We start from the raw sequence: 24678 nt of genomic DNA, 5'->3' as shown, positions 1-24678 counted from the left end.
TAATAGATAAGATAAGATAACCTTTATTGTCATTTTTTTTTACTGTGAGCACACTGGACACATTAAAAAGGAAATTCTGTTTTCATTTGTGGTAGACAAAAAAGAAAGAAAGCGCAGTTCACAAAACTATGCAATTATAGAAAACAGAATAATAAAAAATGCCTGACCTTATTTTTCATATAAATTATATTTTTCTATTTTAGCTTGTGGCATTTGTTCTGATCGAATTCCCATATGTCAAGAAGGAGAAAGGCTCGCTGTGGATGGCAATACCACTGACAGATGTTGCCCTGATTATCAGTGTGGTGAGTTTGTTCTCAGAGGTTATCTTAATTATTCTGCAGTGATTGTTCTGAGCTATAAAAATTATCATGAATTAAACTTTTTATTAATCTCCATTGTCAATGTAGTTATGCAAGAAAGATAGAAGTTTAATGTATTAATGTATATTGTTTATCAGCTTTTATCTGTATATATTAAGATGTACATCAGTGATACTGAGAGGTTAAACCCACAATTTAAACATTTTACTTTTTTTGTGATTTAATAAGTATCAACTTGACTATTTTTCATTCAAATGAGATTCTTCCATTTCAAGAATCTGAGGATAAAAACCACATTTGTCTTCTATTTTTAACTTGCAGTCTGTGAAACTTTTCGATGTCCTGAATTTAAATGTATGTTGGGAATGTCCTTGATAGAAGTTTGGAGTCCAGAAAAATGTTGTCCATATCGTAGATGTGGTAATTATGTTTTTTTCTCAATTATCTTCAAGCAATTAACAGCAATTTCTTTTTTGAAAATACAAAAGTCAATGGTGTTGAATTAAAATTATAACTATGGTTCAGATCAATCAAGAAATGTGATAGGTTGACACTGAATAGTTTTTAGAGTTGTTTTATTGCTTAGAAAGCTTTCCAAAATATCTCAGTTACAACTTATAATTACATCCTTTGTAAAATAGTAATATACTTATATATAGAGAGAGTGTAGTGCTTTATAGCACTCTCTGTGCAGCTTAACATCAGCATATTGCTCCCAACAATCTGGGTCCTCATTTTACCAACCTCAGAAGAATGGAAGGCTGACTCAACCTTGTGTCTATCAGGATCGAACTCCTGGCTCTGGGTGGGGTTATGCTCAATACTGCACTCTAACCACTGCTCCATCAGGGCTCATAAATGTTCATTATTGGGCTTTGATCTACAACCAATGTTGCTAATGTGCAAAATCATTCTTTGCTCCTTTGCAATAGAATTGTAGTCAGGGCCAACATAGACAAGGTGAACATCAAAATTCTGTTGAACGATTAGAGAATTGTTTACAAACATTGAATAAATATTACATGTATGAAATGTATTTATTCAATTTATAGTCCGTATTTTTCGGAGGATAAGACACACCTTTTTTCCTCAAAAAAACAGGCTGAAAATCTGGGTGTGTCTTATACACTGAATACAGCATTTTTTGCCTCCTGAAACCCTGCCCCCTTCACCAAAATGGAAGCCTCTAGGAAGGCTTTCAGAGAGCTCCTGGGGGCTGGGAAGGGCAGAAATGAGCAAAAAAATAGCCTGTTTTTGCTCAATTTTACTCCCCCCCCAGCCCCCAGGAGCACTCTATAAGCTTCCTAAAGGCTATCCATACCCTTTTTTAAAATGAAAAATGGGCCATTTTTTGCTCATTTTTGCCTCCACCCACCCCCCCAGGAGCACTCTGCAAGCTCCCTAAAGAATATTCATGCCTTTTTTGGGGGGGGAACGGGCCCGTTTTCGTGAAAAATGGGCCGTTTTTGGGAAGTTTGCAGATAACTTTTTTAAAAATTTGCCTCTTCAAAACCTTGGTGCATCTTATACTCTGAAAAATACGGTAGTTCCCCATCTTGGGCACAAAACCAAATTTCCAAGGCTTTATGAAAGACTAACAGGGAGTAGTAGGTCAATCTAATCTCAAGGAGCCTATACCAAGGGTTGGGTGCCACATGTAAGGCCAAATGACCTTGAGAGACAAGATTAAATGCCACAGACCAGGCAATGGTTGACTGAGAAAAAGTTGAGCCTGCAGAAAGAATGGGGATATGGCAAATGTCTCAGAAGGAACTCTTCTAAATTTCTTGGACTGTGAAGGTGAGGAAGAAGAAGTGCACTTTCAGGCTTCCAAGATTGATGTTTGCCTTGTGAGGAAGGAGGCAAGAAGTGGTTGCTCTATCCTTATTGTTTAACAAAATCATTGTTACAGTACTTACAAACATCAGCTCATTGAGTGAAGTAGTCTCTCTTCTTTGAAAGTTTATACTATAATGAATCTTCAAAATGTTTACAGTGTCACATTTTTTGTACAGTGTTGGTTGTGTTGTTTGAACAATATAATTTTTTTAAAAAAAATATTTGATGGATGTTTTGGTGCATTCTCATCTTATGGATAACTTTGTGAGAATTGATTTTCCCTTCTTCAATTTATTGTTTCAGAGTGTGCATGTAATACAATTCCAAAGCCTCAGTGTAAACTGGTAAGAAATCTTACTAAAATATGCCTAAACTATTTGCAACCTATTGTTATTTTTTTAGAATTCAGACTGTGCTGTTATTTTTTAGAATTTAGAGTATATTTAGATATTTTGAATTCATTCATATAGATATGTTTCATCAATTGTTGTAATTATAGTACTGATTTAATAAAACAAGTACATGTTGCAAATAAATGTTCATTGTAACATCCATTCCTGTAGATGAGGGCTGTATATGTTAATTAAAATGCTCTTGGCAGCATTCAACAAATGAGAGGTTGCTTATTAATCTGACTTGCATTTTTCCTCTGAGAAAAATTAACATCATGTACATTTGGGGCTCTTTGACACTGGGAATATCACCGTGACTCAGTATGTTCAATAGGAGTAAGTCCCATTGATCTCATCAATACTGATTTCTGTTAAACAAGGGCAGAATTAATTAGTAAATGTTAGTAATCCAGGTAATATGTCCTAGACCTAGAATCTCAAAGTTAGTGATTTATATAAGACACCTTGGGACACAGATTTCCTTCTGTATATGTGTGTATATGTACACACACACACACACACACACACACACACACACACACACAAACAAACACACACACACGAATAATATAGCAAAGAACTGGGCTTTTTACTTTGTTTTTTTAAAACTTAGAATTCATAACCCTATTAGAAAGATAGAGTGAATAGAAACACTGATATTAAAGAACAATATTTATGGGATAATATTGATATTTTTCTGATATGGACAGGGAGAGAAATTGGTCTTAGATGACAAATTCCAGAACAACACAGAAGATGTTTGTCACTGCGCTAAATATAAATGTTGTAAGTAAACCCATTTTTCTTTTGAAAGCTCTAATTTATATTAGTCTGAATAATGTTTCTATTTATAAACCAGGCAAAAAAATCATGTTAGAATAAAATAATTTTTATAAGCATATGCTACTTCCCTGCAACTTGAAAAGACTTGAAAATAGCCTCAAGGGGAATTGAATGGATATGTTTGTGGCTAGCTCCCTTGTTTTACGACTGCTGTAGGATTCTGTTAATAAAAGTCAGAAGGTCATGATTAAATATTTGTATGTTAATTTTCTTTCATTAGTGATGTTTATGAATATTTAAGCATTTTGTTTATCTTTGTGTGAACAATTTTACATAATGTTGTTCATATTTGTTGAAATTTTTCCAGCAAAAGACAAAGTATGTCTGAACAACGAAAGAGGCATTCTGCTTCCAGGACAATCCATTGTTGAACACTCATCTGGTGGCATTTGTCACATTTCATACTGCACAAGTGTACTTGACCCTGCTACCAAGTTTTATCAGATGAATACTTCCATCATTGATTGTGCAGCAAGGTGCAAATCTGTAAGAAGTTCAAAAATAAACTAGAAGCTTTCACTGAGAAGTTAAAAAGAGAGAGGGCATTAATGGCAAGATGAATCCATCCCATCCTTCACCTGAATGTGCTAGAACAGTCCTTGAATTTGGCTGTTCCCTGAAGAATAATCTAAAGTTTTTGAGTCCCTCACCTGAGTTGTGAAATCCCATGCTCTAACTATTCAAATATGTGAAGAAAGTTTAAGTGTCAGTTACTTGATTATGTGCCATGTTAACACTTAGTGACCACATAGATAGACCTTCTCCTGTATGAACTATCCCTGGTCTAGTCTTCTAAGGGTATACCCAGCCATTTTGCTGCTGATTATATTCTTAATAGAAAGGATGGCCTTGATGGACAGAGGGAAGGTCTGTTACAAAGGTAACAATCAGATAAATGTGGCTTGAACCCATACTACAAAAGAGGTTTATAAACATGCCTCAGCCAGTACCCTCCCAACTTCACATGAAGATAAAAGAAGCTCAGATTTGCAAGTTTTTGCTATTATAGTTGTTCTAACAATAGTTTTAGGCCCCATGATGTCTATTTCTTGGTTTGGTCTATCTTATAGTGCTGATGTCTCTTTTTCTTCTTTCCTTCTACCTTTCCCAGTATTACAGACTTTTACAGAGAACTAGGTCTTCATGTAATGCAGGGATGTCAAACTTGCGGCCCGCAAGCCAGATGCGTCACGCACTGGCCACACCCACTCCCGGTTTAGTGAAGGGGGTATACGTCACATGATGAGAATGTGACACTGCGAATTTGACACCTCTGATGTAATGTGTCAACTTGAGCCTGGTCATTGTGCCTCAAGTGAGAAGTCTGAATTGATGTATTCTATTCACATTTCCTACTCTGTTGCAGTGGGAAAAATGAAGTGAAGCAATAGTTGTCCTTTCAATTCAAACCGCTCATACAGGAAGACCCAGAACAAATTTTGGTTTTAAGCAGCAGTTAACCAGATAATCTAAGTCCAAGTCAAAGTAGCCACTGAAGTACACTGTAGTTTAATGCAATGATTTAATAATAATAATAATAATAATAATAATAATAATAATAATAATAATAATAATAATAATAATAATAATAATAAGCAATTCTGCTGAAGTTCCCAGGGAAGCAAAGTATTTCTGTGCCCATACATTTTGCAGATATCTGGGAAGCCTTTTAAGGAGGACTTGTGGCTTTAATGCTTTGAGGATGGCTGGTTTGCTCATACCAAGATATTTTGCAAAGCTCCCCTTAACAAAGTTTTGTTAATTTATTATATACTTTTCATGAGCATATAGTGAATACAGTACAGACCAGTGGCGGGTTGCAGGCGGTACGGCCCGGTACGGGCATACCAGTGCCTGCTCGGAACACCGGGTACCATTCTGGTATGGTGCTCTGGAGGCCCATCCGCCTGCCCGAGCTCCTTACCTGTATTTGACTGTTTGGAGCTTATGCACACGGAGTGCACGGCACCTGCGCGATGCTCCGCCAAGCAGCTGGAGCCTCTCAGAGGCGTCGCAAAAGGTAAGGATGCATGCACACGCGCTGCCTGCGTTCTTGTGGTGGATGCCAGGCCCTGTTGAACCGTGTCGGTTGCAACAGGATATGAAACCCACCACTGGTGCAGACTGCTAAGTCCTCAACTTGCGACCAGTGCTAAAGTCCTCGACTTATGACCGGCTGCAAGTCCTCGACTTACGATTGACAGCCGGCAACAGCTCAGCTGCGCCTGATTGGCTAAGGCGCGGCTGGCTGAGCGCGGGCTGCCCGAAACATTCCTATTGGTCGCCCTGCTTGACAGCCCTTGTATAAATAGTTGTCAAGTAGGGCGAGGTGCTGAATTCGCTGTATATAGTTATTGTTGCTGTTCTTCAGATAAATCGCTGTTCACTTACCTCAGCCACCTCATACCCCATCTATTCCTTCGAACTTAACACAGACCAATTATAGTATTGTTGTGGGGGTTTTATTCTTGTAATTTTGCTACTTGTTTTCAACTATATGCAATATTTTATCCTTATCCTTTTTAGCATCAAGTATATGAACGACCAAAGGATCTAACAACTTGCTGTGGAAAATGCAAGAATGTGTCTTGTGTTCACACATTCACCAATGGAACAATTTCATACTTTAAGGTACAGGCTTTTTTTAAAAAAGAAAGGAGAGGGTGTGAGAAATCCTATGTGCTCTCTGGGTTTGATTGTTTTCTTTCAGACATTTCATTACCCAAACTTTGGCAGTGCAAGTAGGAAGCTGGATTTGCTCCCACTTTATATTGTAGTGTTTGCCCTATCAGTGTTGGTGGAGTGTAGTTTTGGTAGTTCTTTGATTGGATTGTTGGCTGTAAGTTTGTTTGGCAGTTCCTTAATTGGGATATTGTTTGCTTCTTAATTGTTAATATTAATCTTGGTGTTAATCTCTGTGTGTTGATGGATGATGAGGTGTTTTGGTCTTTTTGTGTCTTTTTTGGCTTGTTGATTGTCTCTTTTGAATGGATTGTAGTTGCTGTTTATGTCTGTTTGCCTGTTGATGGCCAATTTGTCAGAGTACCAGGTTTCCAGGAATTCTGTAGCATTTTTGGACCTGGCTTGGTCTAAGATGGTCAAAGTTTCCCAGTAGAAACTATTGTTAAGTCTGTCCATGTGTTGTGAAATTAAGGAGTTTTCATTATGTTTTCTGACTGCTAGTTGGTGTTCATGAATGTACTGTGGTAGTTTTCTGCCTATTGTCCTACGTAGTGGCTATTTCAGTCTTTACACTGTATGTCAAAGGTCACTTCTGCTTTTTTTTTCCTGGGCTACTAGATCTTTTGGTTTATTTGGGATATTTTGAGTGGCTCTGTAGTGTCCATTTATTAACTAAGTCCAAATTTTGAGCTTCATTTGCAATTCCAAATACTACTCTTATTTCATTTCACCAATCACAGTGATCTGAAATCAGATGGTATTCTGGAAATACAAAGTTGTGCATACTTAACGTTATGATATATTTAGTAGCATGATATATTTAATGTGATGAATCCTGAATATGTTTCATAGATGACCAGAGCCATTCTACAATCCATTACAAAAGTCCCAACTGTGCATCACTCCCAAGTACTTCAAATCCTAGTGAGCATTATTTTGATTAACTTATAGCTCACAGAACACAAGGAAATGCTATATTGGTGGTGAGCTAACACAATTCCTGATCATTCTTCATAGTTTCATTTCTTCATAGTGAAAGTTGTGTATATAGTGTGATGAACAGTGAGTCTAATTTGCTATCCAAGAATAATGATTATTATATGGCACAGTTCTTTATTGGTAAATAGGCTTTGGCACTGATTTACTCTTTACATAGATCTACTTTGCTGTGCACATTATATTGACCCCATTCCACTGTGCAAAGATTTAATAAGGATTAATATAATTACTGAATACAGCTCCAAATTTTTTTGTCAGAGACCCAAAGCATGCATTGCATTGTAGATTAAGAAAAAGGGTGATAGCACAGCAGAGCTTTTGGCATTTGGTCCTGTTTTTCTAACATTCTACATAATATGTGGTACTTTTGTATTTCTGATAATGTTTTTTTTTTAATATTTTGTAGCCTGGTTCAAGTTGGAACTTAAACTGTCTCAAATATGATTGCATAAATACACCAGTTGGATCAGTTCTAATTACATCACCCATCAGCTGTCCACCTTTTAATGAAACAGAATGTGTGAAGGTTAGTGCTTCAACATATTTCTTTTCATATGATTTTATGGGGACCATAAAATTATCCCAAGCAGATGCATTGCAAAATATTTATAGGTTAGTTTTTTTTTTCATGAGCTCAGCTCTAATTATGTTTTTCATATACAATTAGAAATATAATGAAGAATTTTACAGTGTATATACAGTGCATCTGACTTTTATTTTTGTACATATTTAGATTGGAGGATACATTGTCCCATTCCTTGAAGGATGTTGCAAGACATGTAAGTTGCTACTGAAGCATCAGTATTTAGGGGCTTGAAAGGGAAGAAATTTCAAACATTGATTATCATCAATAGCAATGTAAACAATAACAGGTCTCTATTAAATGGTTGTAATACTCTTATTTTTATTTATAAGAGTAATACTGTTATACTTCATTTATAGAGTTTCAAAGGCATTTTATTCAGTGGAATTTCTCAGTTTGTACATTGTAAATACAATTTTCAAAAATATTATTGGTTACATAGAATAGAATAACAGAGTTGGAAGGGAGGTCTTCTAGTCCAACCCCCTGCTAAGGCAGGAAACCCTGCACCACTTCAGACAAATGGTTATCCAACATCTTCTTAAAAACATCTTCATAAACAGATCCCAATTTTTGAAGGAAACATTTCTGGATACCTGAAGCTAGGATGAACCAAAGTGTATCTGTAATAAAAGTAGTATCTTCACTAGTGAAGAGTGGATAGTTTGTTATTAATGTTATTTTTAATTATCATTTTAATGCATGTTTTTATTCAGCATAATCATCCATAGACAATGCAGTTGAGAGATTACTGTTGATAGCATAAGTAAAGATAAAATGCTGAATACTGATTTGGGGCATCTATTCATCATGTATAATATGTTCCATTTGTAATGTCCTTAGGTTCTGGAGTATCATTTTTGCTCCCATTCCCTGTTAGCCCAATTACACCTACACCTAGCCTTAAGTGTAATACAGGTACATTTTCTTGGAAATCAGTAGGAATGAACCAAACAGAGCCATTGTTGATTTCCAACAATGTACTCCCTCCTATAAGCATAATGCCCCTCCGGTCACAAAACATGATTTAAAAGAGCTGCATTGTAGTACTAACTGCTCATTCTTCAGATTTGCTCACATTTTTTTCATTTTGCACTGTATGGGCAGTGCATTGTTGTTAGCCAACAATGTACTGTTGGCAGTAAGCATTTGCATAGCATTTAATTTGCTGCACGATTTATTTTATTTGCTTAACTGGGTAATTTCAACACTGCTGTAGAACATAGAAAATATTTATTTTGCTTATTAAAGCTTGCTATTCAAATAACACTTGCAGAGAGCATGGCATGTTTTCCAATTTTATATCCTAAATAAATATTGGAATATTCTCATTTATTATATTATATTAAGAGTTGTGGTGGCACAGTGGTTAGAATGCAGTACTGCAGACTAGTTCTGCTGACTGCTGGCTGCCAGCAGTTCAGCAGTTCGAGTCTCACTGGTTCAAGGTTGACTCAGCCTTCCATCCTTCTGAGGTCGGTAAAATGAGGACTCAGATTGTTGCGGGCAAGAGGGCTATAAAGCACTATGAAGCAGTACATAAGTCTAAGTGCTATTGCGATTATGATATAGACGTATTAAATACAACAATCTGGCATTAGAACAAAAACAAAGAACAAGCAAATCTATAGTTACAAACATACTAAATATTATATGAAAATACAGGATTCAGCCATCCAGGGAAGCCAAAATATGGAGCCATTAGTAAACTAATTATAATTATGGCTTTAATAATATTTAATAATTCTCAGGGTTGACATGAGGAGTCCTTGGTGCTCTCTGAGCTTGCTTATTTTCTTGTAGATGTTTCATTTATCCAAACTACCGTATTTTTCAGAGTATAAGATGCACCGGAGTATAAGACGCACCAAGCTTTTGAAGAGGCTTTTTTTAAAAAAAGTAGGTAGTAGATAGAGGGAGAGAGAGAGAAATACAATAGGTAGGTAGGGAGAGAGAGAGAGAGTAAGTAGGTAGGTAGATAGAGGGAGAGAGAGAGAAATACAGTAGGTAGGTAGGGAGAGAGAGAGTAAGTAAGTAAGTAGGTAGAGAGAGGGATAGAGAGAGAGAAATGCAGTAGGTAGGTAGGGAGAGAGAGAGTAGGTAGGTAGATAGAGGGAGAGAGAGAGAGAGAAATACAGTAGGTAGGTAGGGAGAGGAAGAGAGTAAGTAGGTAGGTAGGGAGAGGGAGAGGGAGAGAAATACAATAGGTAGGTAGGTAGGAAGAGAAAGAGAGTAGGTAGGTAGGTAGGTAGAGAGAGAGAGAGAAAGTAGGTAGGTAGGTAGATAGAGGGATAGAGAGAGAGTGGGAAATACAGTAGGTAGATAGGGAGAGTAGGTAGGAAGGTAGGTAGATGTTTCCAGGTGTATTTATCCATGTGCTGGAGAAGAAATAGCTGACAACCTGCAGCACCTAAGATTTGTTTCTACTGGCACAGCACTTGATCAACGTAATTATCATCAACACTCTAACTAAAGAGCTTTCTGAAAGGAAAAAAAAGTTTTTTCACTCTGCAAACCTCCCAAAAATGGCCCATTTTTCATGAAAACGGGCCCTTTTTTCAAATGAAAGGCGTGAATAGCCTTGGGGGGGCTTGCAGAGTGCTCCTGGGGGCGGGGGGTGGGAATGAGCAGAAAACAACCCATTTTTTGCAAAAACGGGCCCTTTTGTGAAAAAAATTGCATGCATAGCCTTATGGAGGCTTGTAGAGTACTGGTGGGGCTGGTGGGGGAACGACACATTTGTTGCTCATTTCTGCCCTCCCCAGCCCCCAGGAGCTCTCTGAAAGCCTCCATAAGGCTATTCACAGCCATTTTGGTGAAGGGGCAGGGCTTCAGGAGGAAAAAATTGCTGTATTCGATTTATTAGACGCACCCAGATTTTCAGCCTCTTTTTAAAGGAAAAAAGTGCCTCTTATACTCCGAAAAATACGGTAAGTAACATCATCTGTGCTACTGGACTGATGGACTAGCACTGATGATGTTACCTAGTTTGGCTAATGAAATGTCTGCAAAAATCAAAGCAAGCTCAGAGAGCACCAAGGACCCCTCAATTATGGCTTTGTTGTCTTTTAGGCAGATGAAACTACAGTCCTATGCTACATATCACACTGAATTTAATTAATCAAATTATGATAGTTACACATGTTGGGTATAGGAAGCGCCTTTCCTGCTATGCCAATCTTACAACTTAGTTTGATTGTATAGTTGAATTGTCCCAATCCTACAGTTGCATCTTATTTGTCTAATTTTATGTCACCTATTAGGCAATAATGGCTCTTCCTTCCATCACATTGTTGAATTGTGGGATTGAATTGAGACTTGACTTCCCAGGTCATATGTCATACTCACAATCAGATCATTTAAACACAATTCTCAAATTCCTTACATAAGTTACATTAAACATCATTATTATGTTATTGCATTAAATTCTTCACATTTATTATATTATATTAAGAATCATGGTGGCACATGGTTAGAATGCAATACTGCAGGCTAGTTCTGCTGACTGCCATATGCCATAAATATGCTGCAAATTTCAGCAGAATAGCATAGATGCATAGATGCATAGCTATGAATGTTAAACATTATAAATATCGAATAGACACATTATTTGATTTACGTATTTACCATGCCCACTTTGTTATACATTATTACTTCACCTAGATTAAACTACTGTCAGAATTTCTGATTGTGGAGTAAAATATAAATACTACATAATTTGAGGACTTTGGGTTCAATCCATTAACTTATGTTTATCAATTTGAATTTTTAATTAAAACCTGAGCTGACATCCCAGGATTTTAAATAAATGCATATGATTATGTTCCTGCACTTTAGAAAATGGATTTGGCAACTGTATAAGTTTCACTCCTTTTAGTGGTAATTGTACTAGAACAAAGCATAATCTTTATAGTATCTAAACACTGCATCTCTAGTGTTTTGGGCAAACCTTTTTTTGTTTTGTTTTTAACCTTATTTTAAAAAATACCTAATTTAAAAATTATAAATACAATAGCATCAGTAGTTACTTAATTACTTTTCACAATTGTTTCATCATTTTTCTTAGCATATTTTATCTCCTTTTGGTGTACAGATGTGCATAGGGACATTAATATTTTCCAAACAATTCATTATTGTAGGTAAAGAAGATGGAAAATTCTGCAAAAAAGTGACTGTTAGGATGACAATACGCAAGAACGATTGTCGAAGTAATACACCGGTAAGCATTGAACCAATACTGTTTGCATCATCTCTCTTAATGTTTGGAAGTCATGCACATATTAAGCCATTTTATTTACTGGGTATTTTTGTATGTATTTATTCCCAGGTAAACATTGTTTCCTGTGATGGAAAATGTCCTTCTGCAAGCATCTATAATTATAACATTAATACATATGCAAGATTCTGCAAATGTTGCAGAGAACTGGGACTGCATAGGAGAACTGTACAGTTATATTGCAGTGGGAACTCAACCTGGGTCAGCTATACAATTCAGGAACCCACAGACTGTTCTTGCCAATGGTCATGAAGCAATGCTAAAGGAGGTCTGTTTCTTAAACAGCTTTGGAGGCAATTAATTTTATTCCCAGAATAAATTCAGAATGTTAACAGTTTATCAATAATGCAGCTATCTATAATTATAACAATTACTTTTAAAGATGACTATATGTCAATACATTTTTATTGTTTAGAAATGAGCCCAGAGCATTCGAATTGTCAATAGAAAGAGGTTCTGTTTTTTTAATATACTTTTCTTTTGTAGAGATTATTTAATCAGAATATTCATGAATTGGAAGTCCAATGAAAGCTTTTATCCATGCAGCCAGCTTTAATTTAATATTCTATTGCATATCTCTTGGTTTTAAAATAGATTACCCCTTTTCTGCAGAAGGATGTATTTTCTAAGTAAGAAATTCCCCAAAAACAAAAGATTCAAAAGCTCTGTATTATTTAGATGTTGAGAGCCAATTTGGTGTAATGATTAAGGCAGCAAGCTAGAAACGGTAAGATCTTGAGTTCTTCCACCATTTTAGTCACAAAGGGTGACTTTTGCACCTGTCACTTTCTCTCAGCCCTAGGAAGAACACAATGACAATCCACTTATGAAAATTCATGGGCCCTTCCAGGGAATTGCCAGAAATGAAGACTGACTTGAAGACACCAAAACCAAAACAAAACAAAACAAAACTGATATTTAATACTTCTGCTTCAGATATAAGGCCTGGCTACCTCTGTGTGTTGAGAAACCCACCAAAACGTCCCTTCATTGATTCACACATTCTAATGATAGAAATGGATTCTGACCATTCATTGTTTCTTACAATTAAATTCAAAGATTTTGGAAAGGTTACACCATTTGCTTTTTTAATGCATGCGGCATGATACTCATTAATTTAATATGAAGGTCTGTATTTTTAGCTTACTATTTATCCTTTAAAATGTTACATATCATGATTCTGCTGTACATATATTTCATTTATATCATATTTAATAACATTCAATAGCCTATTATGAAATATAACAATTCAGTGTCGATTTTAAAAATTACATTAAAAAAACAAAATTAGAAGTGTGTCACTTCTGTTTTTAAGTCTAATGCAGCTGAATAAATTGTTCCTAAAAAAAATCAAGACACACCAGCATAGTTTATTCTAGGATCTCTGACTCAGAGGTTATGTATTAATGTGTTATAAAGATGAAATTCATTCAACAAAATATCATGTTTATTGGACATCACAGAGAATGTTTAAAAATGGATGGCTACAAACCTCATTAGTGCTGGAAGGGTGATATGATCGAGGGGGTAGGAAATCCTCCCCCGTTTTCCATTAACATGTTTTTGAGAAGTCCTATGTAATTTAAAGATGTGAAGGTGATTTTGAATTGTTGTATATACCCCCAAAATAAAAAAAAATCAATTATTATATGATGAATTATTATGCAAAGTAGCAAAAAAAGATTACTTTTTATGCTGGAAAGATCTTGCCACCATTAGACTGGTAATGTGAGTTTTCTCTCTAGCTTTCTACTGACCTAAATTATTGTTTTTCTGTGGTCAAGTTTTCATGTTGCGTTTAAAAAGTGATCTAATTTTTATGAGACAAACAAGGATTTCTTCAGCTATTTCTTATTGGTTAGGCTACATCAATCAATGTGCAGCATTACCTTTAACAGAGAGCACTCACAGAAGTCAAAATCCAACCCAATATTCTACTAGCAGAAGCAATTTCCACTGATGAAATGGGAAATATGTTCTGCAATGCTTCATGGGCCCATTTCCCATGTCTTCACAGGGCCCCTACACTTCTTGAACAGATTTCAAATGCACACAGGTAACTAAAAAGAGGAAAGAATTAAAAAGCTGAATACATTTTATTTTCAGAAAGATGGAATAATAGACTTTTCTTGGCCATCTTGAGACTTGGAAAGGTAGTACATTAGTATTAAAATAAATAAGTGAATTTTTTTTAAAAAATGTACATAGCTGTGTCTATTGAAAATAACACAGAAAATGATTTTTAACCCATAAATATGCTGATCTGATTTTTTTTTAAATAAACTGTAAAAAACTTCAATAAAAAAAATCTTAGTTACTAGTATTATTGATACATAGTTAATATGTTTTCCGTTGTGTGAGTGTGTTTTGAGATCAGACTAATGAGCGATTGTATAAAAATAGATTCAGTATTTCCCTGAAATATAAATAAAGCATTTTACAAACTTGATCTCCCAAAATGCAATTTGTTCCACATTTCATGTTTTAATTACAATAGAGGCTTAAACTACACTTGTGCTTGATCTTTTTCCCCCTAATCCCACAGCTGTGTTATCTAAGTCCTATTCCCTCTTGGCTGCATTGTTGACTTCTTGCTTCCTAAGTTTTTAAAGCGGACCGAAGATAGATAAGTTCTGTTTTAACTTAAACATTTTGATCATGCTCTAAGAGGCCCAAGCTGGATTTTTCATTAATGCATGGTGATGTCCTTGAAGTTTTGTTTTCCATATTCAATTGGATTACCACTACCAGATACAGAAGATGCTGTAGTCTTGTGGGGTTTTATAGCTCAGATCCGGTAGCCCTAAATTGGATGCAGACTTTGCCATATATTCAAGGAGGACAACATTTCAAGGAGAACAACCTAAAATATTAAACTTTTTATAATGGTGGTATTTCATAACCCTCCTCTCTCATTCACACGTTCATCTCCACTGACCTATATCCATTCTCCCCACCACCCATAGCACCTTGCTCTCTCCTGATTCAGTTAATGGATGAATACTTATGTTTTCTCCTATTAATTAGATATTACTTTTACTGGATGTATTCATTCACTCCACAAAATTTGGCCAATTTTATTCAGACCTATTATCCTTCCCTTTTCATTTCATAGAACTAGAAATTTTTCTTTCTTTTCTTTTCATTCATTATATCATGCTCTTTACCATTTAATTCTTTTACACTCCAGGTGGCCATCTTCCATATCCCATGATAATCAGGAGAGGGCCTATTGCTATTGACCTACGGCATTTTTATTTTGATCAAATAAGTCCTTCACATACTCCTTTTTAATACAATAGATAATATCGATAGTAGATTACCAGCCTCAGTCGGATCCATGGTGCATGCTTGATCTCTTTTTTAGAACTTTTCAGCCAGTTTGCTCAGGAGAACGTAAAGCCCTTCTTATACTATTCTATGCAAGCTAGGACCTTTAATGTTGAGATTACCTTGTATGTTGTTGCTTGTATCCCACTAATTATAAAGTATATGCAATGTATGTATATATATGCTGAATCAACATGAGAAAATCAATGCTTGTCCTTTTATTAAAAATAGAGAAATATAGGAACCTCTTCTTTCTGATAATGTTGTTTTCTAAATAATTCATTTTATTAAACACTCATTGTCTAACATTCTTTTCCCCAACAGAAAGAAAATAAGGTATGGTGACATATCCCAGATTTGGCTGGGTTATACTGTAACACATCTAAATCTTCTGTCAACAGTGGCATGGTGTTGTATTCATTTTTTTAAGAGTCTCCCTCTATGATCCATCTGTTATATAAATAAAAATAATGCAGCCCTATATTTTTATGGAACACTAATCCACCTTGGCTATGGTGTAATTATCAAATGATTTCATGCTATGCTGGTGGCAGGCTACATCCAGGGCCTGTAACACATGCTGCTGAGCTCTTTTTAAATCCTCTTTGCACAGCTCCATTCATAAATTTGCCATGGCTTTTAAGGCAACATAGTTTGAAGCTTTGCAGAATGATATCAAATAAGTTCATTTATATTGCTGTAATGCAGCCACTCCCCCACTTTCACCAATCCAGTGGGTGCATTATGTGTGTCCTCTTCAGTTCTGATCTCTGAACTCATTAAATACAAGAGAACCAATGTTTTACAAGAGTAGGCATGGCAGATTATGGAAACTTTGAAAATAAGTGACATGGATTCTGATCCCGTGATAACAATTGATAAACCTTTGACAAACTTTTACTAGACAGATTCAATCCCTGTAAAAACAGCTTCCACAGAACAGAAACAGCATGAAATATTTTAATGTTTATGGTAAAATAGGAGCTTCTGCCTGCTTGGTCTTTTGGACTCTTGTAACCCATTTTCCAACCTGTATTATCAGTCTTGGCAGATCATTCCTTCCAACGGCGCTCTCTTTTTCTCTCTTTCACAAGGTGTTTAGGTGGCATGGATTGGTTTAATTCTGAATATTTAAATCCAGATTTCATAATATTGTTCTCATCTCATAATGTCAACAGTTAGAAATAAACTGTGTTTGATCTGAATCTGTCTATTGAAATTCTCAGTTACCCAGGTCACAGTTGTCCCAAAACTGCTGCTTCAATAGGCAGTCCTCCAGAACTGAAGAAGCTTCTTGGATGAGAAGCAAAACATCTTCAAGGGAAAATGAAGGAAGTCCAGTTGCCTCTTGAAAAAACACCTTGGGGATATCTGAACTTATCCTTATTAAAGAATGAATAATTCTAATAACAATTCTTATTAGTAGTAATATTTTTCCATTGATTTTTAGTCCCAAATCCAATCCCCTCATAGATTTCCTTGTTTTCTGAGCATTTTCTAGTGGGGGCACAAGATCGCAGGAGACAAAGCAGCAAAATGTTTTCTATTACCTTATTTAGATCTAACCCACTTCATATTTTATGTGGTCCTATATCAGCATATGGCCCTATGTAAATATTAGTTTATTAACACATGGATAAATCTGATTTTAAAAAAAAAAACAGATTGACTTTGTTTCTTCTCATGACTATTTCCTAATCCAGGGGTGGGCAACATTTTAGGGACTGAACAGGTAACAACTCAATTCCCAAATCTTTGGAAAGTACATCAGAGATAGTCCAGTGATACTTTAGTGTCAGCAGAAAACAGGTGACTTATCTTTTTTTTTCCAGACCAATTTGGAGGTTCTGGGATGGAGTTAATATTGGAGCTCTGGTGGTGCAGTGGTTAGAATGCAGGATTGCAGGCAACCTGACTGGTTCAAGGTTGACTCAGCCTTCCATTCTTCCAAAATTGGTAAAATGGGGACCCAGATTGGGGACAAACTGTTCAGAGACGGCTATAAAGCACTATGAAGCAGCACTATAGAAGTCTCTGTGCCACTGCTATTGCTATTGGAGAAGCAAACTATTCCCATTTCCACAATTAAAATCACTCTCCAAACCTGAAAGGGATAGGAAAAATGTTGCACTGCCAAAATGTAGTCATTTTGCCCCCCTGTTTCAGTGACATGACACTCATTACAAAGAAGAGGAGGAATGAAACAAAATCAAATTCAGTGGTGAAAAAAGTAAGGTCCTACATTTAGGCAAGAAAAACAAAATGCACAGGTACAGTATATGTGGTACCTCGCTCAGTAGTAGTAACTGTGAGAGGGATCTTGGAGTCTTAGTGGACAACCATTTAAATATGAGCCAGCAGTGTGCAGCAGCTGCCAACAGAGGCATAAACAGAGAGATAGAATCAAGATCATGTGAAGTGTTAATACCACTTTATAATGCCTTGATAAGGCCACACTTGGAATACTGCATCCAGTTTTGGTTGCCACGATGTAAAAAAGATGTTGAGACCAGGCATAAACTCCTCTTAGCTTTGCTACTGGTTTGGAACTGGGAGCGCGCTTATGCGCAGAGCATCCATGATGAGATCTGGGTGGATGGGCGGAGCCTCTGGCCACCGCCGCTACTATTTCACCCGAACTGGGGTGAACCATCAGAATACCACCTCTGGTTGAGACTAGAAAGAGTGCAGAGAGGAGCAACAAAGATGATTAGGGGACTGGAGGCTAAAACATAAGAAGAACGGTTGCAGGAACTGGGTATGTCTAGTTTAATGAAAAAAAGGACTAGGTGAGACGTGATAGCAGTATTCCAATATCTCACAAAGAAGAGGGAGTCAAACTATTCTCCAAGGCACCTGAGGGTAGAACGAGAAGCAATGGGTGGAAACTAATCAAGGAGAGAAGCAACTTACAACCGAGGAGACATTTCTTGACAGTTAGAACAATTAATCAGTGGAACAGCTTGCCTCCAGAAGTTGTGAATGCCCCAACACTGGAGGTTTTTAAGAAAATGTTGGATAACCATTTGTCTGTAGTGCCGTAGGGTTTCCTGCCTAAGCAGGGGGTTGGACTAGAAGACCTCCAAGGTCCCTTCCAACTCTGTTATTCTATTCTAAGAGTGTTCTCTTGAGTTCTGCTCAATTCAATTCTACATACCATGTTCGTGAAGTTTTCTTGACAACAATATGAAAATAATCTACTACTTTATTCTCTAGGATTTTTGTTCTTAACTTGCTGATTTAGCTTTCGGGCCCCAGGATTGCCTAGTAGTGTGCCATCCAAGTACTAACGAAGCCTGAACTTTTATGAGATCAGTCTCAAGGTCAGCCAGGTGCTGCCCGCAGAGCAGGACTATTTACTAGGTCAGTGGTCTCCAACCTTGGCAACTTTAAGACTTGTGGACTTCAACTCCCAGAGTTTCTCAGCCAGCAAAGCTGGCTAAGGAACTCTGTGAGTTGAAGTCCACAGGTCTTAAAGTTGCCAAGGTTGGAGACCACTGTACTAGGTAATGCTTTTCCAGTCACTATTTTAGCCACTATGTCACTGAGGACACATCTCTTGTTACGCTCTTGCAAATTCCTTCTCCTCATCAGCTTAGTTGACTTATGTCCTTACTTAATAAAGGCTGAGCCTTGCTTATTGCTCATCTATTCTATTTTAACTTAATACGTCATTTGAAGTTCGGCTTCTTTAGTAGGGGTGTGCAAGATAATAGTTGGTGCAAAATGCAGTTTAGGAAAATCCTCCTTCAAAAGTTCTGCTTTTAATATGAGGACTTAGGGTAAATCCTACCAAGATTATTATTTTACCAAGAGGTACTTGGGAACAGACTGGACATGATGTCAGATGCATGAGCAATGCCAAAGCTATTTTAGAAAGTCTGTTTGCTTTAATATACGGATTCATGTACTGTTTCCCCCTCCCTCCCCATTAAATGCCAAACCAGTCAATAAAATATTAAGTGGAAATTTAAACATGGAGCACTTTAGCCTCTGTTTACTTATTTATAAAAGAAAATAATCTGCACGGTGGTCAGTAGAATATTATTGTCCAAACTAAATATCAAGTTCTTTTCCTTCCTTGTATTTTGTTTTATTTTGTTGTAACACTATCAGATGTCCCAGTAGAATGATCTGAAAATGCCAGTGGAGCTAAGGGGAGTAGATTCATTTTGCCATCAATAGCAGATCTGCTTCCAGTCGGTTCCAAGCCAATGGAATAAGATAGTTTTAGGATAACCTTCTTCTTTCCTAGTGTGAATGCCAGATGGTTGTGGTCTCTAAGAAATGCTCTTGAGACATTAATAAATGGAGAATGCAGCTTGCTTCAATAGCTGCAGTATAACCGCATATTAGTGACAGATTTTATTTTCCTGGGCTCCAAGATCACCACAGATGGGAACTGCAGCCAAGAAATTAAAAGACACTTGCTTCTGGGGAGGAAAGTGATGGCAAATCTAGACAGCATCCTAAAAAGCAGAGAGATCACCCTGCCAACAAAAGTGCATATAGTCAGGGCTATGGTTTTCCCAGTTGCAATGTATGGCTGTGAAGGTTGGACCATAAGAAAGGCTGAGTGCCAAAGAATTGAGGCCTTTGAACTATGGTGCTGGAGAAGACTCCTGCGAGTCCCTTGGACTGCAAGACAATCAAACCGGTCAGTCCTAGAGGAGATCAACCCTGACTGCTTTTTAGAAGGCCAGATCCTGAAGATGAAATACACTTTGGCCACCTAATGAGAAGGAAGGACTCACTGGAGAAGAGCCTAATGCTGGGAAAGACTGAGGGCAAAAGAAGAAGGAAACGACAGAGAATGAGGTGACTGGATGGAGTCACTGAAGCAGTAGGCATGAGCTTGAATGAATTCCAGAAGATGTTAGAGAACAGAAAAGCCTGGAGGAATGTTGTCCATGGGGTCACGATGGTTGGACACGACTTCATGACTAAAACAACAACAAACCACATATTGCTGAGACCCAGCCAAGATTTCCATAGAACACTCGTTTTCTTGAGTTGGTGGCAATGATTCAGCCTCAGGATACATTATCTGTTGGATCTAAACTACAGGTAGTACTCGACCTATGACCACAATTGAGCCCAACATTTTTGTTGTTAAATGAAACATTTGTTAAGTGAGCTTTGCCCCATTTTATGACTTTTCTTGCCACAGATGTTAAGTGAGTCACTGAAGTAGTTGAGTGAATCTGGTTCCCCCACTGACTTTGCTTGTCAGAAGGTCACAAAAGATGGTTACATGACCCCAGGTCACTGCAACCATCAAAAATGCAAGTCAGCTCCCAAACATCTGAATTTTGATTATGGGATCATGGGGATGCTGCAATGGTCATAAGCATGAAAAATGGTCATAAGTCACTTTTTTCAATCCCAGTTTAATTTCAAAAGGTCACTAGTTGAAGTGTTGTAAATCAAGGACTACCTGTGCTAGAATTATGCAAAACTTCTGATCCAGTTCCAAAAAGGTTCTTCAGAGGTGGTTAAAGTATGCATGTAGTATCTGTCAGCAACTTTGTTTTTAAAGCATCTACCTCTTTTCCTAAGATTGCATTACTTCCCTCTGGGGCTGCTAGGTCATCCTGGGAAAAAATATATGTTAAAAAGTTTCAGATAAGTGTTACAATTGCACTTTTGCTTCCTCTAAAGCAGAGGCTGTCAAACTCCCGGCCCACAGGCCAGATGTGTCATGCGTTGGCCACACCCACGCCTGGTTTAGTGAAGGGGGGAACAGTCCTGATATGTCATGTGATGCTGCCGTGAGGACGTGAGTTTGACATTGTTTGCCCCCAATCTGGGTCCTCATTTTACCGACTTTGGAAGGATGGAAGGCTGAGTCAACCTTGAACCAGTCAGGTTGCCTGCAATCTTACATTCTATACACTGCATCACCAGAGCTCCAATGTTAACTCCATCCCAGAAGCTCCAAATTGGTCTGGAAAAAAAAAGATAAGTCACCTATTTTCTGCTGACACTAAAGTATCACTGGACTATCTCTGATGCACTTTCCAAAGATTTGGGAATTAAAGGAACATTTGGAATCGAATCCAAGCACTGCACATCCCATAAACTACAAAATCATAGTTATATCACAGTTTGCCTATATTGGAAAATAGTCAGGGGATGTTTTGACTCAGCAGAATGCTGATAAGATGGACATTCTATTTGATTTGTCAAGGTCATTCTCATACTTTTGTAAAAGAAAATTCCAATCACGAAGCCAGTACTAGACATAATAATCTAGCATTATTTTGTTTTAGATTCTATAATCTTGGGTAGATTTCCAGCAAAACAGTGTGTCGCTTCAGATTTTGACTCAACATGGTTGCTTTTCAAGTATGCTTAGTCAACGAGTTAAGAAATGCTGAGAGTTTTTGTGAAGTCCAATTATTTTGATGACCTCTGCTTTTGGGGATGTCATTGTAGACATTAAAATACATTATACTTGTCCTGGATGCCACTATTATTACTTCTTTACCTTTTGGTATTTTCCCAGATCACACACAACATTTTCAAAATGGTTGAATCTCTTGCCTGCAATTGTAATCTATTTTACATAACATAAGAGATTTTTAGCATCAGAAAAATGCCATTTTCCTCAGTCAGGTTTTATGTTCCTAACCTGATTTTCTGGGCTTAATCCTTTTCCTGTTGAAATCAGTAACTACATTGTAATATAATGATTCACGTTCAAGGTTCAGCCATGGAAAATTCAAGCTCCATGCTGATTTTACTTCCATTGTTGAAAGATGATCCCCTAACATTTGCAAGAGTGCAACAGATTTTTAACCCTTTCAGTTCTGCCCAACCTTCTCTAGACATCTGTTCTAAATGACTATAATATTTTATATGTATATGGTGGAAGATAATATTGGTGCTTTCTTTTTTCCTTCCCTTCCTTCCCTTCTCTTTCCCCTTCTTTCCTTCCTTTCTTTCCTTCCTTCCCTCCTTCCTTCCTCCTTTCTTTCCTTCCTTCCCTCCTTCCTTCCTTCTTTCCTTCCTTCTTTCCTTCCTTCCTTTCTTTCTTTCTTTCTTTCTTTCTTTCTTTCTTTCTTTCTTTCTTTCTTTCTTTCTTCCAAATAGATAAAAAAAGAAAAATATGTAATAGTTTATTTGAATCTTTGTTTTTTCATGCTTATCAAAATAAATGCCAGAAGGTCATAATTCATATGACTGTATGCTGTTTTCATATAAAAAAATAAAAATACGTACATTTTGGCAAATCTGTCTTTTATTATTCTGTGCTGTGGAATGCAATTATCTATGACTTTTGGTACATAAAAGGCAAATGACAGACAGAAGACAAGCTAGTATTATACATAAAAACAGAGTTCTACACACAAGTTTAATTTTTCCAATCTTAACTTCATTTCACTTTTTTGTGTGAATCAGTTCACCTTTTTATACAAATATCAACAGAAAAATATACAATTGTATATGCAAATATGTTAACTTTCTATACATTTTTGTGAATAATTTCTCCAAAGGTGATCCATATTTATGTGTTACTCTATGAGTATTTATTTCTTCTAAGAAAAGCATTTTTAAGAAATGGAGAACTGTATCTCAATTTCAAGAGGTTCTAAATATCAATATTTTAGTTCACTTATTAGTTTCAGAATCATAACATTAAGGAAATCTGGATGAACATTCAGATAAATGCTTTTTTCTCCCTATTACTAAAGAGCAAATAAACCCTTCTTTTAAAAAATTACCATCAACAATGAGTACGCTTATATGGATTTTTTGAGGATTTTTAAAAAAATTAAATATGTGCCTGGTAAATAAAGAGTTAATAATCATGTTTATAATACCAAACGTCCCATTTTCTTAGATACACACACTTGACTGTGGTTGGTTAATCCCTGAAGCAAGGACTTTAAGGTAATTTGTGGTGCAGCTGTCCTTTTCTGGAACACAAGCAAAACTTTCTGCCCTGGGTCAGCTGCAGGAACAAATGCCGAAAGCAAATGCAAAAACAAGATGTTCACCCACAGACTGCAACTCCAGCAGGACAGGCACGTGAGCAGAGGCGCTGGCATTGTCTGAATCAAACCATACAACTCCACAGAGTTTACTGTATGGCTTATGGTCAAGTAGAAGTGAGAGGCCAGCGGTAAGGAAAGAATGTCGGTGATGGGAGCCAAACTGACTGACAGACCAATGCCATAAACTCACAGTAAACCTATTGTTTTACTAGAAGGAAGTAGGATTATGGACACATGACAGCCTCTGCATAAAATACCAAAGTAACAGTTGCTTCTCCAGTACTGGATATGTGCTTTAGAATCCAAATTCTTCAGTCCATACTGGGATAATCTTTCTCTGTACCTATCTTGTTAAAATAGAGATTCTTCCTAAATGTTGGCCTTTTGCTTTCTATATGTTCCACAATAATTAATCGACAGTAGCCACAAAGCTAATACGCTACAGCAGCTTCTCCCAACTTGATATCTTCTCAGGGGTAGGTTTCAAAAATTTCAGCAATGGGTTCTCTGCCCAGTTGCTGGGTGGGCATAGCCATGGTGGGTGTGGTCGGCTTCCTTCACCATGGCATTTTTGCCTTCCCCAGGCTTTGGAGGCGTTCCTTGAGCCTCTGGGAAGGCAAAAACTGCTTCCCCTGGGCTGCAGAGGCCCTCTGGGCCCATTTCCAGCCTTCTGGAACTTCTGGGAGGCCCGTTTTTCTCCTTCCCAGAGCCTCTGCATTATCTTGCATCCAAAATGGGCCATGTGGAGACTCCTGGGAGGGATGGAACGGGGCAGGCTGGGCAGGGTCAGCCATGGGTGGGATTTCGAGGTTCTCCAAACCAGCCATAACGTTAGCTAAGCGTTCTGTCAAACCCAGGCAAACCCCTAGCAGCCTATCCCTAGATCTTCTTGATGTACAAAGATCACAATTTTCAAAATGTCCTGCCGGTGTTTCCATAGAGAGTTGTGTAATCACACAGTTGGGGAGAACTTTTTCTAGATTCATAGTTATTGCAGGAACTTAAGGGATTTCCTGGTAAAGTCGTAATCCTGGGAGTGAAATAAGGTGACATCATGAGACTGATCAAGTGACATCATTGCTAAAACCTTGCAGTGGCCAGCAATCTCAGTACACTCCTGTGCCGTTGGTGTTTTATCTGTGGATTTTTCGAAGCAGGGATTTCAGTTCAGATATGGCAACTTACTCTTGCTTGGTTCTCAGTCTCTGATTTCATTGGATGGTATTTTTATCCGATTCTCTTTCCCAGCTCCTAGCATCAGGCTGGCATTATTAGATAAAAGTATATGCGAAATCTGAGCAAGATTATTACCATGTTCTGATTTAGTTTTGGATATTTGAATAATGAATATCAATTCTCTTGTTCTGATTAATGACTGCAATAAAGTAATTTACATATTAAGCAAAAGAGT

General features: G+C 37.1%; 1 protein-coding gene across 1 annotated transcript in view; it reads left to right on the top strand.

Annotated features, from left to right (window-relative positions):
* The window catches only part of OTOG (otogelin), a 109363-nt gene extending 96766 nt beyond the window's left edge, over positions 1–12597 (top strand). Inside the window, exons 47-56 of the mRNA XM_087704143.1 lie at positions 204–305; positions 645–743; positions 2466–2506; positions 3265–3340; positions 3705–3883; positions 5924–6028; positions 7485–7604; positions 7812–7857; positions 11801–11880; positions 11989–12597. Of these exons, the coding sequence (XP_087560269.1) occupies positions 204–305; positions 645–743; positions 2466–2506; positions 3265–3340; positions 3705–3883; positions 5924–6028; positions 7485–7604; positions 7812–7857; positions 11801–11880; positions 11989–12189 (1049 nt within the window). The 3' untranslated portion in view covers positions 12190–12597. The remainder of the gene's footprint in view (positions 1–203; positions 306–644; positions 744–2465; positions 2507–3264; positions 3341–3704; positions 3884–5923; positions 6029–7484; positions 7605–7811; positions 7858–11800; positions 11881–11988) is intronic.
* The last annotated feature ends 12081 nt before the right edge of the window (positions 12598–24678 follow it).

This window comes from Thamnophis sirtalis, unplaced genomic scaffold (genome assembly GCF_051295495.1).
Source record: "Thamnophis sirtalis isolate CommonGarterSnake01/CBP01778 unplaced genomic scaffold, rThaSir2_p1.2 scaffold_1, whole genome shotgun sequence".
NCBI classification, from domain to species: domain Eukaryota; kingdom Metazoa; phylum Chordata; class Lepidosauria; order Squamata; family Natricidae; genus Thamnophis; species Thamnophis sirtalis.
Note: the sequence above shows the minus strand (reverse complement) of the source record. Positions and strands in the feature narration are given on the sequence as shown.